Consider the following 18,514-nt stretch of genomic DNA (forward strand, 5'->3'; position numbering starts at 1 on the left):
CTTCTGTGGCCTGCCTTCACGCCAGTGCCTCTCACACCTTTTCCTTTCTCCTCACAAGAAAAATTGTAAATAATACAAGATAGAATTTCCCTATATTTTAGGGGGGAAAATTTGTCACTTGTCACATTGAAGGGCTTTCTGAGCTTGAATGGGAATTTCAGTTATTTCCCATTTCTGTGTCTATGTCATTATCCAGATTTGAACACTCTGAAGGCAGCATTTTTATATTCTCCTTATGACTGTTTCTGGTTTAGTGTCTTAGACATTGATTGGCTAGCTACTGTGTACTATATATACTCTTAGTTTCCAAATCTTTATTAATCCTGTGTATTTGTTCATGTCTGTATTTGGTTTTAGTGAGAGCTCACTTGTAATAGATGAGTTTGTTTTTTCTTTGGAGAGGGACTCCTTGTATATACCATATGGTTTCCCATTGTCAGCACTCTGAAAGCCAGAAAGGTATCTCCTTCTCCAAGCCTTCTACCGAATGAGTTCCCCACTGACTCTCCCTTCCTTCTTTCCTCTCCCCCTCCCTCCCTCCCCTGGGAAAAACTGGCCGCAGAGACACTCGGATGTCAGTGGTGAATCTCTTAACCCCTGTTGGCATTTCTGGTTGTGTGCTAACATATTGAGAATACTCGGAATTCTTTTTTTAAATTGAAGTATAGTTAATTTATTGTGTTGTGTTACTTTTATGTGTACAGCAAACTGGTTCTGCATATGTAAACATGCCCATATATATTCTTTTTCAGATTCTTTTTCATTATAGGTCACTGTAAGACATTGAGTGTAGTTCCCTGCGCTTACTGTGTTTATCCAGTTTATATGTAGTAGCATGTATCTGCTGGTCTCAAACTCCTTATTTATCCTCCCTCTGCCCTCCCCTTTGGTAACCATAAGTTTTATTTCCTGTGTCTGTGAGTCTGTTTGTTAAATAAGTTCGTTTGTATAATTTTTTTTTATATTCCACATATGAGTGGTATCATAATATCTGTCTGTCTGACTTCCCTTAATACGATAACCTCTGGGTCCATCTGTGTTGCTACCAATGGCCTTATTTCACTCTTTATGTTTGGCTGTGCTGGGTCTTCATTGCGGTGCTCAGGTTCCCATTGCAGTGGCTTGTCTCCTTGGGAGCACAGGCTGTGGGCACAGGGGCTTCAGTAGTTGTGGCTCTCAGGCTCTAGATCACAGGCCCAGTAGTTTTGGCGAATGGGCTTTGTTGCTCCAAGGCACATGGAATCTTCCTGGACCAGGGATCGAACCCGCGTCTCCTGTACTGGCGGTGGATTCTGATCCACTACACCATCAGAGAAGTCCTGTTTCATCTTTTTTTTATGACTGGGACGAATGCTCTGAATTCTTGTCAGTCCTAATCAGTTCCTTATATTAGTTCTTCACTGCCTCGTTAGGAACCCATACTTGATGCCTAACCCTTGCCCTCATTCACACCTTATTTTTTCTTTTTTGATTGCACTACACAGCGTGCACCGTCTTAGTTCCCCAACCAAGGATCAAACCCTTGCCCCCTGCATTGAACTCGCAAAGTCTTAGTCAGTGGACAGCCAGGGAATTCCCTGAATCAGTGATTCTGTTAATGAAGAGTCCTTGGTGATGGTGATCGAAGTTGTCACATGAGTGCCACTCCCATGCCTGTCTTTCTAGACACAGACTCACTGCCTACCCGTGCAGGAGATGCAGGTTCGTTCCCTGGGTCTGAAAGATCCCCTGGAGGAAGAAATGGCAACGCATTCCAGTATTCTTGCCTGGGGAATTGCATGGACAGAGGAGCCTGGCAGGTTACAGTGCATGAGGTGGCAAAGAGTCGGACACAGTTGATGCGTTACTAGAGCACAGTAGGAACACAAGTTTGAAGGCAGATGTGTAACCCTGAATGGCAGACAGATTAAGTAAGCCCTAGAGGAAGGCGATGTGAACAGCCAGGAGTAAATTAGCTTTTCTCCTGGTGCTTTCATATCAACTCTTTTTTTAACCTTTTGCTGTAGATTTGCACACAGCATAAGCGCTTCCATTTTGAGTGTTGAGGAATCTGTAGTTAAACACTAAGTTTCCGTGCTCGATGCTGCTTGGCAGGGTGAAATGGTGCCAGAACACCGATTGTCTTCCTCCCTCGCGCACTGACATTTGCTCTCTGCCCACCTCTCTCATCTTGTCATTTCAGTTTTACAGCTTTGACTAGAAAGCAGGGCAGAGCTGAGTGTGATTTCAGGGCCTGTGCCATGCCCCTCAGCTTGTCAGAAACGGTGCATGAGCTTTTTTTTTTTTACATCTTCTAGCTTGATCTGCAGCCCAGTGCCATTTGGTTGCTGCACCTTGTTATCTCGAGTTGAAAAAGCACCATCTCAGTTCTTGCTTTTGTGGATAGCACTTCTCAGTGTACCATGTCCATGGCAGCAGGTTTTTCAGCTGCAGGATGTGGAACCTTACTGAAAACCCACCCCTCACTGGAGTTACATTCAGACTTGTTTCTGAGCTGTGGTCATGGTCGTCATAACACTGAAGCAGTAAGATGATGGTTGGGCATTTGTTGAGTGTTGTGCCCAGGAGTTTTCTAAGTGTGTAGATATTAACTCACTGCTGTATTATTATTATACTGATTCTGCTGATGAATAAGCAAACTGAGGCATAGAGAGGTGAGTCATTCGCTAAAGGTCACCATACTTGATGGTTAGTTTCTCCCTAGTTGTGTAATCAGAAATTCTTTTCCTTTGAAAATTTGAAGGACTTAACGGATCTTTCAATGTACTGTTTTTCCAAAGCCCTTCATAGACAGTTTTTGTCCCTTCCGCCTTTGGCAGCTAATAAGATCTCTGTCCACAGCCCTGGGACACTTCCCCCAGTGAGCTGCTCTGCAGACGCCTCACACATGTGCAGTGTGAGGGACCCCAGGTTTCCTCGTTTGGTGTCCCCACGGGGCTGTTTCACTGCAGAATTCTCAATTTCATTATCTCCTCTCGGGCTTCTCAGATTTCTCCATAAGCATCTTTCCTCCTTCTGCCTGGAAACTGCAGAGCTGACTGTCACCTCAGGGTTACAGAGAAGAGGGCTTGGAACCTCTGCCTTCTGTATGAAGCCTTCACTCAGCTGCATGCGCCTCGGTGCGCTGCCTCACGTCTCCGCTTTGCGTCCCCAGAGGCCCCTGGTTTTGTGCCATCAGACCAGCTTGTGTCTTCTTTTGTAGGTAGAGGGGGGCAGGTATCCGTAGAACGTATAGAAGAGGGAGCCAGAATTTTAACCGTCTCTTAAGCAGACTGTAACCCGTCCCCTTCCGAGCACCCCAGTTCCCGGGTTTGTGGGCACAGTTCTGTAGTGCTGTAAATCTATTTGCTTCTTGACTTTCGTTGATTTAGAGTTCATTTTTCTTGCATCTCATCCATCCACCTTCTAACCTCCTATAATATCTGTTGCTGTTGCCTCTGTTTTTTTTAATCCTTCATTATGATTTTATGTCTTTCAGTAAAGATCCCTGTTACTGTGGTTTTAATGTCATTTTAAAACATCATTTTTATCTAGAAATCCTTGTTCGAATTTTCATACTCTAAAGCTTGCGTATATTTATCACGGATTTTATGTGAACTAATCACAGATTACATTCTGTTGGGTGGTTTACTGCTGTCTCAGAGTTCAGCATTTACTGCGGATATTCCAAATCCATCAGGCTGTCTTATCCATTTCATTCTACATTTATTTAACAGTTAACCTTCCTTGTTAACTTACGTTGTTTATTACACTTGTTTAGTAAGGAGCTGAGCAGTTTTTTAATTAATCTTCTTTTTTTTTTTAACAAATTCTTTGGATGTTCTGTGACCCAAAATATTAGGGTTTGAACTAGATTTTGTCAGGGAGGAGATTTATCCAGAATCTAAAGTCATTGTTAACTAGATTTCTATTTTTACCAGAAGAATCTTCGGGGATTACATTATCCTGATATGTTTGGTGAATTAAATCTCTCATGACTCGTTTGATCCTTGTATTCAGAGATGTTGCTTACAAAATGAATTTAATTTATTGGCTTTCTCTTAAGATTTAAGAGAGTGTTACATGTTGCAGGATACAAGTCTGATTTCTAAACATTCATGTCTTGAGTAAAAGTTCATTTTTAGGTTAAACAATATCCAGATATATTAAATCATGATATGTTAATGTGAACCTAAATTTAGAAGCATAGATAGGGGTAGAGCAAAGCACTTTATTAACCAATTTCTGACTATAGTATATTAGAAGACTTTGCTGACTTTTTAAATAAACTTGAGTTATTTTTTTTTAATTACCTGAGAAATGCACATGCAACATTATAGCCAGTCATAAAGTAAAAGCACCCTTACCCGAAAGAGAGGCAGTGTAGACTCCAGAGCCTGTGGAATCCTATTTAAAATATGTGTTTGTATTATCATTTCCTTCATTCTCTCTCCCTTTCTGAACCAGATTTGTTTATACCACATATATGCAGAGGAAGGGTCCTTTTAATAAAAAAGAAACCACTTTAAAAAGTGTAATTGCCTTGGAATTATTTTTAAATTAGTTATAGAAGTCTGCTTTAGTCTTTTTTATAGCTGCATTATATTTCACCATAAAGGTGTACTAAATTGAAGTCTGATTATCCAGTTAGTGTTTAAAATAATAATAATAATAATAAATTCCATAAAAGAAAAAAGTAATAAAACAATTAAATTAAAAAAAAATAATAAATTCCATAGTTCTGTCTGAGGGTAAGCATTTTATTTTATTTATTTTTTTTTTGGTGGCACTTAAGCCACTGAGGGGGTAAGCATTTTAAAGTAAGTTTTCATAACCTCAGAGGAAAAATTTGTTAACCTACTCTTCAGAAATAAAGTTAATTTTTACGTTGTGACCTATTTTCTCTAGTAGTAAATATATTAAAGCAGTGTAATCTTTTCTTAGGATTAATCAGAGCTCACTAAGAGGAAGTGATGCATGGAAGTTAAGAAGGTGAATTTTGAGGCATTAGAAACTGTGGAGTTTAGATGAGACAGATCTGGTTTTAATATCCCAGCTTCGTTATTCACCAATTGTGGTGACCCTTAGTGTATTAATTTCTCTCATTCTTGATTTATTTATTATGAAAAATACATAAAGCAAAGAATTAAGATAGTGCATTTAGAAAGCCCCTGGCTTTCTAACTCTTACTAAACTTGTAGGTATCTTGCCAGTGGCAGAAGAAACACAGTTTCCTTTGGAACCTTAAAGAATTTTTTTTGGGTAATGAACCATATAGGTCCATGTATGCACTTCACTATCTGCTGGGAACAGCTGAAGCAGCAGAACTAGACCCACAAAACAAATGAGGGATAGAGTGGGGAGAACAGCCCTGGAATGCTGGAAGCATCCATGTGAGCAGTAGATCGAGGTGGGCTGACGAGGCTCAGGGTCACTGCCGTGTGGACGTTTCTGTAATCTGAGGAAGGGAAGGTGCTCTGCTTATTTCTCCTCTTCTCGGTTTCTAAAGATCCGCAGGATTCAGGTGTTTGCAGTAGTAACAACCGAGCAACTGGGTATTGACTGGAGAGGGTCTTCCAGCTTAACAGTAGATTGCTTCACTATTTAACTGTCAGGGTCACACAACATTGAAAACAGCATTTTGGTTCAGGGTGAGTTTAGTAAAGTAATAAGACAAAATGGGAGAAAATGCATTCTGCAGGAAATTGTGCTGTTTGAATGTAGGTGGAGATGAAATGCTGTTGGACAACCTCCACGGTGGCACCCCAGAACCTCTGGAAGCCCTTTTATTGCTTCCTTCACTGGCAGGAAGAAAGACCTAGATTAAGGACAAAGGAATGGCTAACTCCTTTAGAATTAGATGAAACTAAAAATTTAGAGATTTTGAAATTGGAGAGAAAATTACAGCACTTTGGAACAGAAGGAGAAGAAGCGCTACAAATTTGTATTAAGTAGATTTTTGCAGGGTATATATTAACTTTTTTTTTCAAACTCCCCCCCCCCCCCCTTTTGTCTTTTTGACCTAGGCGAGTTATGCATATCAGAAAATGAAAGAAGGCTTGTTTCTAAAGAGGCTTGGAGCAAACTGCAGCAGTACTTTCCAAAGGCTCCCGAATTTCCAAGTTACAAAGAGTGCTGTTCGCAGTGCAAGGTGCATGCCGCCCGCGGTCCTGACGGCTGTGGAAGTCACGTGTCTCCTCCCTGGATCGATTTTCCGGGAGAACTGACATTGCACTTTGAGAGGAGGTGTGGGGAGGCGGCAGGTCCTGTGCTGTCAGCTGGAGATGGTTGATCGCTTCCTGCTTGCTTCTCTTTCAGATTTTAGAAAGAGAAGGGGAAGAAAATGAAGCCTTACATAAGATGATTGCAAACGAGCAGAAAACTTCTCTTCCAAATTTGTTCCAGGACAAAAACAGACCGTGTCTCAGTAACTGGCCAGAGGTATAATGATTCCCACAAAGGGGCAGAGTCCATCACATCTTTGTAAGGCCCTTGCCAAGTTCCTGAGTGAACAGTGCTTTCAGAATAATGAGATCGTCTCTATTTCTTACATTTGTATAGTTTTCTAAACTGGAGGATTCGACTCTTCCTCGTGGTTGCTTGGTAGAGGGTTCTATTTCCATTTTATTTACGAAACTTTAGGGGGAGAACCCATAGTATATGGAGACATTTTCTGTATAGGATTTAGGTTAAGAATGCAGTGAATTAAGAGATACTTGTGTCTGATTTTTCTGTTCCAGGAAACAGATGTGCTCTATATTGTGTCCCAGTTCTTCGTAGAAGAGTGGCGAAAATTTGTCAGGTAGATACCAAAGGTTACCTATTTCCCTTTTTTTATTTTTGATTACAGTATTTTTAATTCATGAATCGTAATCAAGGTACCTTACCTTTTACTATAATAGCCTATACTGAAAGCTTTTTTTCCTGAGAATTTAAATGAATAATCCTAAGAAGTACATTTAATTTTTAATATCCTTGAAAAATGTCTGTAATTTAAAAATAATCATAAAAAATGCTGTCTTCAGTCATGCCATAGTGAAGTATATTGACCGTCCTTTGCTCATTTGAGTAGGAAACCTACCAGGTGCAGTCCTGTGTCATCGGTCGGAAACAGCGCTCTCCTGTGTCCCCACGGGGGCCTCATGTTTACATTTGCTTCCATGACCAAAGAAGATTCTAAACTGTGAGTTTCTTCTCTTCATGCGATGTTTGTTTCTGATGATTAATAGAATGTGTTTAGGAAATGTCTCGTCTGACATAGTCTATTTTAAGAACTAATCTTTTCTTGAATTGTGGGGTTATTTCCTCTGGTATAACCAGAGGTTGGCTTGTCTTTTTTTTTTTTAAAGACTGCTTCTTGTACTCGCTTTGGCAGCACATATACTGGAAAAAAAGACTGCTTCTCCATAAAAGTCGGGAGGCTGCCTGAGGCTACTTGCCCTTACTTCTCCCCTCTCCTTCCTGAGCCCTGCTTTCTCCTTAGAAATTGCTGGGACCCAGGACAGTGTCTCTAGGTCACGTCCTTACCCTCTGTAGCTAACTTCTTTGCTCAACTTTGGCTTTTGAGGTTTAGCCATGTTGATTCGTGTGACTCCAGTACATTTACTTTCACTGCTTTTTTTCATACAAAAGAAAGTTAGAGCATTCTTTTATTTGAAAAACTACCATTCCTGTTGGTGTAGCTTTTCCTTCTCAATTTCTTTGTATTAAATAGTGGTTTGGATAGTTTTGGTTTACAGATGGATTATGTCCTTGTGTCTTAAAGCATGTTGTGTTTTTTTGCACAGTATAGCTCTCATATGGCCCAGTGAGTGGCAAATGATACAAAAGCTCTTTGTCGTGGATCATGTAATTAAAATCACGAGAACTGAAGGAGGAGATGCAAACCCTTCAGAAACACAGTATATTTCTGAGCCAAGTAAGTATTCATATCACTCTTGGTTTATGTAGTTAAAAGTTACAATTTTAACAGGTAGGCAAAGAATATGTCAGTATTGTATTCTTTACTTAAAGATCTCGTGGTGGTCCATTCTATATTCCTTAGATGGAAAGTATCATATAATGACCATATTTGTATGTTTTTTGACAGTAAAAATTTACTTATTTGCATATAATAAAATATAGCCATTAAAAAATAAGAGTAGTAGTTTGCTAAATACTCTCTGATAACTTTGAAATGTTCCTTTAGATCTTTCATTCTTTTGGTAGTAATTCCTCAGCTACTGGTATTTTCTGGTTTTACCTTTTTTAAAAAAAAAAACCTTTTTTCTTCTTAGAACTCTGTCCAGAATGTCGAGAAGGCTTATTGTGTCAACAGCAGAGGGACCTGCGTGAATACACTCAAGCTACCATCTATGTCCATAAAGTTGTGGATAATAAGAAGGTACCAGTCCCTCTTGTGGCCATGACTAGTAATAATCAAGCTTGCTTTTTGACTTGTTTGATTTTCACTGAATATTGCCTGTAGTTCCTTTGAAGGGTGGAGCCATTGAACTGGAATGGAAAAGGAATCGTTACATAAATTTATGTGGATCTGTTGTTCAATCACTAAGTCATGTTCAACTCTTTGTGGCCCCATGGACTGCAGCACGCCAGGCTTCCCTGTCCTTCACTATCTCCTAGAGTTTGCTCAAACCCATATCCATTGATTAGGTGATGCCATCCAACCATCTCATCCTGTCGTCCCTTTCTCCTCCTGCCCTTAATCTTTCCCTGCATCAGGGTCTTTTCCAATGAGTTGGCTCTTAGCATCAGGTGGGCAAAGTATTGGAGCTTTAGCATCAGTCCTTCCAGTGAATATTCAGGATTGATTTCCTTTAGGGTTGACAGGTTTGATCTCTTTGCAGTCTAAGGGACTCTCAAGAGTCCTCCAGCACCACAATTCAAAAACATCAATTCTTCTTTATGGTCCAGCTCTCAAATCTATACATGACTACTGGAAAAAACCATAGCTTTGACTATATGGATCTTTGTTGGCAAAGTGATGTCTCTGCTTTTTAATACAGTGTCTAGGTTTGCCATAGCTTTTCTTCCAAGGACCCAGTGTCTTTTAATTTCATGGCTGCAGTCACCATCTGCAGTGATTCTGGAGCCCAAGAAAATAAAATCTGTTATTGTTTCCACATTTTCCCCATCTGTTTGCCATGAAGTGTGGGACCAGATGCCATGGTCTTAGTTTTCTGAATGTTGAGTTTTAAGCCAGCTTTTTCACTCTCCTCTTTCATTCTCATCAAGAGGTTCTTTAGTTCCTCTTTGCTTTCTGCCTTTAGAGTGGTATCATCTGCACATCTGAGGTTATGGTTGTTTCTCCTGGCAATCTTGATTTCAGCTTGTGATTCATCCAGCCCAGCATTTCCATGATGTACTCTGCATATAAGTTAAATAAGCAGGGTGATAGTATACAGCTTTGACATACTCCTTTCTCAATTCTGAACCATTCTGTTGTTCCATATCCTGTTCTAACTGTTGCTTCTTGTCCTGCATACAAGTTTGTCAAGAGGTGGGTAAGGTGATCTGGTATTCCCATCTCCTGAAGAATTGTCCACAGTTTGTTGTGATCCACAAGGTCAAAGATGTAGTCAATAAAACAGTGTGGCGTAGTCAGTAAAACAGAAGTGGATGCTTTTCTGGAAGTCTCACTTTTTATTTGATCCAGCGGATGTTGGCAATTTGATCTATGGTTCCTCTGCCTTTTCTAAATCCAGCTTGTACATCTGAAAGTTCTCGGTTCATATACTTTGAAGCCTAGCTTGAAGGATTTTGAACATTACCTTGCTAGTGTGTGAAATGAGTGCAGTGTACAGTAATTTGGACATTCTTTGTCATTACTTTTCTTTGGGAATGAAATAAAAACTGACCTTTTCCAGTCCTGTGGCCACTGCTGAAGTGAAATGAAGTAAAGTTGCTCAGTCGTGTTGGACTCTTTGCGGTCCTGTGGACTGTAGCCTACCAGGTTCCTTTATCCATGGGATTTTCCAGGCAAGAATACTGGAGTGGGTTGGCATTTCCTTCTCCAGAGGATCTTCCTGACCCAGGGATCATTGTAGGCAGACGCTTTACTGTCTAAGCCACCAGGGAAGTTTACTGGCATATTGAGTGCAGCACTTGAACAGCATCATCTTTTAGGATTTGAAATAGCTCAGCTGGAGTTCCATCACCTTCTCTAGCTTTGTTCATAGTAATGCTTCCTAAGGTACACTTGACTTCACACTCCAGGGTATCTGGCTCTAGGTGAGTGACCACACCATCATGGTTATCCAGAACATTAAAAATTTTTTTAAAGTTCTTCTGTGTATTCTTGCCATCTCTTCTTAATCTCTTCTGCTTCTGTTAAGTCCTTGGCCTTTTATGTCCCTTATTGTGCCCATCTTTGCTTGAAATGTTCCCTTGGTATTTCTAGTCTTTCCCATTCTATTGTTTTCTTCTATTTGTTTGCATTGTTCACTTAAGAAGACTTTTCTTATGTGGGTCTCAAGTGAAGTGAAAGTCACTCAGTCGTGTCCAGCTCTTTGCAACCCCATGGGCACAGTCCATGGAATTCTCCAGGCCAGAATACTGGAGTGGGTAGCCAGCCATTCCCTTCTCCAGGGGATTTTCCCGACCCAGGGATCGAACCCAGGTCTCCCACATTGTGGGCGGATTCTTGACCAGCTGAGCCACAAGGGAAGCCTTATGTGGGTCTAGTCAGTTTTTGTTTTTGATGTACAATATTGATTGAATGCCAGCTGTGTGCTAGGAACTGTCTTGGGATACAGTTGGTGCAGAAGACCACTGTACCTACCTTCGAGAGGATTTGTACCTAGTGAGGTAGATCAAGAATAAGCTGTGTAAGATGATTTCATACAAGAACAAGCATGTTGAAGGAAGTCTTGCAGAGTAGAGCATTTGACTGACAGAGGCGGAGGTGCCCTGTTAAATAGGGAGGGGGTGGGCTAGATGCCTTGGAGGAGGAGTTGTTTACCTGAGCGCTAGCTGTGGGAGGCCCTGCCTGTGGCACGGAGGCCAGGCGGGAGCGTGAGCCCGGCGCCCTCGGAGTAGAGTCGGCGTCGAGCCTGGAGCAGCGCTGCCCAGTGGGCGCTTCCGCGGTGGCGGACGTGTTCTTATCTGCATCGTAGCCACCAGCCACCCTTGACCATGGGGCGTCTGAAATGCGACTGGGCTGACTTCAGGAACTGGGTTTTTATGTAGTTTTAACTTCAGCAGACCTGTGTCACCTCTCACTCCCATAGTGGACGGCACTGATCTAAAGAGAAGTTTCTGCCAAGGAGGGAAGGTGATGTGTGATGAGGAGTCAAATTTTAATTGAATTTTATACGTCATGCCAGGGATTTGGGATCTTTGTTCGAAGCCTAGATGTAAGCCACTGAAGTTTCAAGGGAGGTCACAGTGTGATCTCACTTATGCTTTCAAAAAGTCACCCTGGCCATTGTATTTGGAGTTGATATGGACAGAACAGAAATAAGAAAGACCACTGTAGAGCATCTTCTTTGGTTGACCTAAAGGGTAGGTGAAACATAGATTTGGGGATATTTTGGGAGCAGGGTGTTACTGTGGACTGTTTTTGGAGCATTTTCACTACATTAAGTATGGCTCTTAGGTAGATCCTGACCTAGTTCTCTGGACACCTCATTAATTTGATTCCAAGGTTTTTGGAGTTGAAGACCACGTAGATGCATTATATTTGGTGATATTTGCCAAACTTGACATGAATTTTAGAAGGTTACCTTACAGATTATTCTCTGATGATCTAGGGTTTGCTGGAAAAGTGGATGAGTAAAAATGTCTGTTTTCCCCCTAGTATTTTCTTGTATCTTTTGTACCTCTTAGTCCATGTATATATTGATATCTAGTGTGAAATATCCAATTTAGGAAAAGATGTCTTATTATTTTTTAAGTTTGGTAGTGGTATTTCATCCGTTCTCTTTATCCTGTGTTAGGATAAAACTAACGTGTTCACAGAGCACAGAAAACAAGATTGCTGTCGTGTCTTGATCCTCTGTCTGATCTGTTACCCCACCATTGATGAAGTTGTGCCGTGAAAGCTCCACCGTCTCCATAGCTCGCCTCCCTAGGGTCTGACCTACTTCTCTCTTTTCCTGGCGCATTCAGGTGATGAAGGATTCAGCTCCAGAGCTAAATGTGAGTAGTTCTGAAACAGAGGAGGATAAGGAAGAAGCTAAACTGGATGGAGAAAAAGATCCAGACTTTAATCAAGTATGTGTTGAAGCTGCTTTTCATTGTTACCCCTTCCACTGCTCTGAAAGCAGTCGCTCCAAGGTCTTGGACATCTCTCTGTGGCCTGTATGCGGTGTTGGTCCTCAGGACCCTTTCCCCTTCTTTTCCTCGTTGGCTAGAATGCTATAGTTGTCCCGATTTCTCATGAAAAGTCATGGACTATGATACGCCAGAATTAATTGCTATTAAAGAAGAAGAGCTAAAATATACTGTAATGATTAAATTTTTACCTGGAAAAAAGACTTTAACCATAATCCTGGTTTGCTGCTTAGTCATGGAATATTTATGTATGAAAAAATTACTAAACTCAACTTCTCTCATTACAAACAAAACACATAATAATAGCCTTTATAACACTGAAGTTTATAGAAGAGACTTTCAGGTCTCTCAAGGTGTTAGTCAGGTGACTAGAAGCAACATGAGTCTTGGATTTTTCATTGTGATGACCTTAAATTCTTCTATTAAAATAACCTATTTTGCGGATTTTTTAATGGTATTTCTACCCCTCTTGTTTGGGAGTATGGTTTAATAATCAGTTGGAGTCTGTTCTTTCGGTGAACTTTGTAAATCAGTTTGTAAAGTTTTATATATACAATATACTATATATATATATATATATATATATATAATATATTGTTTTTATTTATGTCATTTCAAGCTTTCCTTTTCAGCCCAAGGGTTACTTAGAAGACTTAAAAATATTTTCAAGTGATTAGATTTTTGAGAAACTAAGTTTTTTGAATGGCTAGTTTCATCCATTGTCATAACCACAGCAGTTTTTAAATTGCTTTCTATACCTCAATTGCACATGGCAACAGATCTCCCCTTTACAAATATGATAGAGAATGTTTGTTGGAGAACATTGTTTTTTATGCCATAGTTATCTTTATACTTTGAATTTTTTTCTGTCTTTCCTCTCATTCTTTGGATGTTGTAATACTCTTGACTAACGTTTTAAATATTTCATCTTGCAAAAGAAAGTGTAACCTTCCTTTTGAAAAGAGTAGGTGGTCCCAGAAGAATGTCAAGTGTTATCGGAATTTCAGACTCCTCAAACCTTTTCTTTGTAATACGTTGCAGTATCTCAATACAAAGCTTCTGTAATTGCTGTTTTAAACCCTGTAATATAAAATGGTGCATTTTTGTTTGTCCTTAATGGACATAAACAAATCCCCTTTCCTCTTTTCTCTAAGCTAGATCAACCCAGTTCCTTTGACTTTGACCTTATCTACCATTTAGGTTAATAATGCACCCAGTATTGGATGTTACTTAGGTAATTGAAAGCCTTCTAAAACCAGTGTACTAGTTTTTGTCAGATAAGTTGGATTTAAATTCTATGGATGTTTTAAAAATATAATTCTGGGAAAGGCTTTTAGACTCATTTAAAAACATATCTTGCTTAATGCTCAGGGCTCTGTTATTTGGTTGTGTTTTATATTTCCAAAGTAAAATTGTAGGTTGTTACAGATATTTTCCCTTATATTTCTAACTGAAATTTAGGTCCTATTTCACAATTGAAAAATACTTGAGTTTTTTTTTTTTTTTTTTAATAGTTAAGCTTGAGAAAAATGTTACCAGCGTCCACATTTTTTTGTTTTGTTGAATTGTTGAGACTGAGAAGGCTGTGTCAGCTCCCACTTCAGTGTTTCTTCTGTCGGAACTGCCTGTGTGCCCCTTAGATTCACGGCGAGAGCTGACTCGAGCCTCGCACAGCACCAGCCAGTGGACGTCGCCCTCAGCAAATGCTGCTCCGTTTACTTCCTGACCCTCTCTGCTTTGTAAATCTCTGGCGCTCCATTGATAATGACTGTGTGGCATCTGTGTCCATATGACCCCTAAACCGCTCTGATTATGCACAGCTGACACTCAGTGACAGCTGTGGAAACCAGAGCCGGAGCCTGGGGGTTTACCTCGTCCAGATTTAATTAAACCCGGGGAAAGAGTATTTTAAAAATCTTGTTTCATTCATTCTGTGGCTTGGTTAGCAGAAGAATCTTGTCTTGTCTGGTTGTTAACCTATTCATGAGGCATTATTAGAGTATTTTAGAGAAATATTTGGTTTTCATCTATTATTTTTTTCTTAAAACTAGTACAGTATACATTACGTATGCCTGTACTTTTTGCTGAACCATCTTTCAATTGTGCGCATCATGGCATTTCACCTCTAAGTTCTTAAACCAGTTCTTATCAAAAAAGGCAATATCCTGTTTACCTGTAATCAGATTTCTTCAGCTATCCCCAATGTGCCTTAAACAATTTTTTCTCCTCAAACCAGCATGCAGCCAAGATACATATTGTTTTGTTTCACTTTAGACTTTTTTCCAGAACAGTTACCTGGCCTCTGCCCCCTTTTCTTTTCCTTTTTGACATTGACTAGAGACCAGTTCCTTTTCTTGAATTGAGTAGATTGTCTCACATTCTAGATTCAGCCGATTGCCTCCTTATGTTACTCGTTTTAACTTACTTCTCTCCCCTGTATTTTCTGTGATTTGCAAGCTGGATCTAAATATTTGATTAGTTTCAAGTCAAACATTTTTGCAATTTCAAAGACAAACCTTTGTAAGTTTTTTAAAGTTCTCAGCAGTTTATAGTTAGCGTCTGTGTCATTCACTAAAAGAAGGAAATGTTTAATACACAGATTAGGATTCAGTGTATCATAACTGTTTTTCCGACTTAAGGTCAAACCTTCCCTTCTGCTTATTTTTTCTTTTTCTGGCCCGCTCCCCCCACCCCACCGCTTTTAAATGTCCTTTTTATAATACATACATTTTTAAATCCTGGAGCTTGTGTGCAGTTCAAGGACTTTAATTTTTTCAATTTTGGTCTGAGCCTTCTAAGAACCTTCAGTGAGTTCCTACTCACTGTTGAAACCGAATTTCAAATGGTTAACATTCTGATAAACTGCTTTTCCTTGTGTTGTGAAGTTTGAGCAGGGTCATGGTGTGGGTAATTTCATTGCTTTTTTTTCTGGATGTTTATAGAGCAATGGAGGAACAAAGCGGCAAAAGATCTCCCATCAAAATTATATAGCCTATCAGAAGCAAGTTATTCGGCGGAGTATGCGACACAGAAAAGTTCGTGGTGAAAAAGCTCTTCTCGTTTCTGCTAATCAAACATTGAAAGAATTGAAAATCCAGGTGAGGAAAGTATAACATCTGTTTAATCATGCTCTGAACTTACAGGACCTTCACGAGTTTCTGCTTTGCACCTAAGTATCGAGCTGTTGGGAGAGGGCATTTTTGAGTTTAGAATAATACTTGTTGGGTCGCCAAATTCAAATAACTCTTCCTTTGGAAAGAGCTTCAGAGTTTTCAAAATTAGCCAAGCATCTGTGAAAAGGGAAAGTGTTTGGGGGATTCTGAAACCTTGAGCCAGTTCTGAGTAGCTTTCCAATAATGAGGAGAAATACTGACAGCCATTTAATGGTTCATTTTAGATCATTCCCAGTTTCTTCCCACTGCACCCCTCTTCACCCCCATTGCTTTTGCACATCTACACAGTGGATGAGAGATGAGAATGCCTCCTGGCATTGTTTCCTGGTAGGAACGCGAAAGTACTATAAATGAGGAGCCAATGGTACATCCCAAAACCCAGGAAAGAGAGGCTAATATATTCAAGATGTCCATGAAAAAAAAAATCTGGCCCCTTATCTGTTTTAGTCACTGATACAGATCCCAAAAGTTGACCCAGTTCCCCTCGTTGCTACTTTCATGTGGCATAGTTTACTGGTTATGCATTTTTCCTCGTGCTGATATTTATCATTGTAATTGAGGCAAAAGTATAGGCTTTCCGTTGAGGGTGTTCTTTTCCAGATTGTCCCGGGAACATTACTTCCCTTGGTTGAACCCATGGCTCTGAAAATAAATGTGTTGGCGTAATATCTTTATTCTCTTATTGTAGCTTTTACATCTGAGAAAGCTTGTTTCTATCACTGGCTTTCTGCTTGCCAGTGGTAAACCTCGAAACATTCAAAACCTTTAAATTACAGAAACAGCCCCTGTGGATCAAGACATTGTCAGAGCCTGTGCTGCTTTTATTGTAGACTCACCCTTTTAAAAGAGTAAATCAAAAGTCAGCAGAAAGAGCCTCCCTCCTGGAGCGTGTCACCTGCAGACCGTTGTTAGAAGGCAGCAGCTAGCCCCCCGGATGCGCGCGTCCCAGAGGGCTCCTGTGCCGTGTCCTTCCTCTCCCCTCCCTTCCTTACATGGAGGACCACTGTGATCCAGTCAAGAGAAGGGGCAGTGAAGCGTGATTCCCCCTCGGTGCTCCGAGGCGGTGCTTTCACAGCCTCCCAGTAGACGGGACCTTCTTGACGCCCCGCCTGAGCGCCGTTCTGGCTGTGGTGGGCGTGCATGTGACCCTCGGCTGGTGGTGGTGGGTGAGTTTTCAAGCACGTAGTGCGTGTTTTTATGTTTCACGGCGCCTCTTCCCTAGGGTAGACCATATTTCCAGGTTAATAGGATGGCAGCCATACCCATTTGTAGTTGCTTAATTCATCTACCTATGAGGCCATAATGTAAATGAAGTACAAATTCATCCCTTTTCTCAAAACATGTTCAGTATTTAATTGTCTTATTCCATTTTCCCAAAGATGGATTTTGAGCGGGTGGTATTGCCTGCCTTCAGAAGGAGGAAATATTCCTAATTTGCTTATTGGATTTCCTCATTTCAGCCAATAAATACACCTGCGTGTGTGTACGCACATCGTGGCGAGCAGCAGGAAGCTGCGGGAACAGGGCTTTCGTTGTTCCTGTTAGGCTTCCCAGAGCCACTGTGCTGCACTCACTCATCACAGAGACCTGTAGAATGGTAATTCTCCCGAAGCATTCTCCTTGCACCTAGCGGTTCATGAATTACCATATTGTAGGCCATAGACTTCCATGCCCTCGGCCTGTTCTCTCACTCTGAAATAGCATTTTCTCCTCACTAGGAAGCACTGTTCGTCTTTGGCAACATCTCTTCTGCAAAACCTGTCTTGGCCTTCAGTTATACAGCGTACTCCTCCCTCCTGTGTGCTCTGCCAGCTCTGTGTGGCTTTCTGCCACCATCTCCACCGCTTGGTTTTTTTCCTCTGGACCTCTCTGTAGTGGGATTACTACTCACCTTTATAGTTCCAATACCTAGCACGATATTCAACACACGGTGTAATAAATCTTCATTCTGTTCAGTTCAGTCGCTCAGTCGTGTCCGATTCTTTGCGACCCCATGGACTGCAGCACGCCAGGCCTCCCTGTCCATCACCAACTCCCGGAGTTCACTCAAACTCACGTCCATCGAGTTGGTGATGCCATCCAGCCATCTCATCCTCTGTCAGCCCCTTCTCCTCCTGCCTTCAGTCTTTCCCAGCATCAGGGTCTTTTCGTTAGTTGTTGAATAAATTGAAATGTCCTTGTCTGTGGGCTGAAAATACAGAGTATGAGCCTCCGCCCTTGAGTGACGGTGCTGGTGTCTAGCAGTATTTGCTGTTGTCCGTTCTCTACCCCTGAGTGACGGTGCTCGTGTCTAGCGGTATTTGCTGTCCGTCCGTCCTCTGCAATGGTGCGGGGACCCTGTGCGTCCCGTTTAGGCCCTGTGGACCAGCACTCCTGCAGTCGGCAGCCGTGGCATCGCCTTCGTTAAGGCTGATGCCAGAACGCCTTCTCCGTCGCTGTGCTTGCTTCTTCCTGGGTCCTGTTGATGAACGCGGAGCTGTCGCCTCTGCCTGAGGCCCATATGCTGGGCTGGCTTTGGTAGAATTGTCCTTTCTCACCAGAAATAGGCTCAGTTGTTCCATAGACGGATCGGTGATGATTGCTGTTTAATCAGCCTCTGCTCGCCACTCAGGGCCTGAGGTCCTTTGGAGAAGTCCAGTTATGAATCTGGCTTAACAGGGGGGAGGTCATTTTTGTTATCCCTCTTCTTATTTACTTGTGTGCTGTTATTAAAATCACTTTTCTGGTCAGGGTCTTCCCGGCTTATAAAGCTCTTGGGCCCAATTCTATGCAGACGTGGTTCAGGGCTGCCTGTTTTTTCTTTCTGGATTTTTTCAAAGAGCAGAATCAAGTGCATAAAAGGGTAGAATGATTTCCCCATTGCATTGTGGATATTGGTATAACAAAAGATATGTGTAGTAGAGCACATTCTGTTGACTATGTAACTCAGGTGTGCAGCATAATAAAATGAATATTCTGGAACACACCCAAGTGAAGAATTAGAACGTATTGCTGAAGGTATCTGTGTGTGCCTCCCTAAGCCCAACTCCTTATTTCTGGTATTTACCACCTGGATGTGACTAAAAAAAAAATTTTTTTTTTTTTTTCCA

At 41.1% G+C, this 18,514-nt stretch overlaps 1 protein-coding gene across 5 annotated transcripts in view; it reads left to right on the forward strand.

Annotated features, from left to right (window-relative positions):
* Nucleotides 1-18,514, forward strand: part of USP48 (ubiquitin specific peptidase 48) — a 73,563-nt gene that overhangs the window by 48,997 nt on the left and 6,052 nt on the right. For 4 of the 5 annotated variants that reach the window (XM_055574226.1, XM_055574227.1, XM_055574225.1 and 1 more), the window contains exons 16-23: nucleotides 6,006-6,130; nucleotides 6,298-6,420; nucleotides 6,720-6,781; nucleotides 7,052-7,162; nucleotides 7,767-7,897; nucleotides 8,256-8,362; nucleotides 12,088-12,192; nucleotides 15,195-15,350. In XM_055574226.1, the coding sequence (XP_055430201.1) occupies nucleotides 6,006-6,130; nucleotides 6,298-6,420; nucleotides 6,720-6,781; nucleotides 7,052-7,162; nucleotides 7,767-7,897; nucleotides 8,256-8,362; nucleotides 12,088-12,192; nucleotides 15,195-15,350 (920 nt within the window). The remainder of the gene's footprint in view (nucleotides 1-6,005; nucleotides 6,131-6,297; nucleotides 6,421-6,719; nucleotides 6,782-7,051; nucleotides 7,163-7,766; nucleotides 7,898-8,255; nucleotides 8,363-12,087; nucleotides 12,193-15,194; nucleotides 15,351-18,514) is intronic. The other variant, XM_055574228.1, reaches the window with a different exon arrangement.

Source organism: Bubalus kerabau, chromosome 3, assembly GCF_029407905.1.
Source record: "Bubalus kerabau isolate K-KA32 ecotype Philippines breed swamp buffalo chromosome 3, PCC_UOA_SB_1v2, whole genome shotgun sequence".
In the NCBI taxonomy this organism is placed as follows: Eukaryota; Metazoa; Chordata; class Mammalia; order Artiodactyla; family Bovidae; genus Bubalus; species Bubalus kerabau.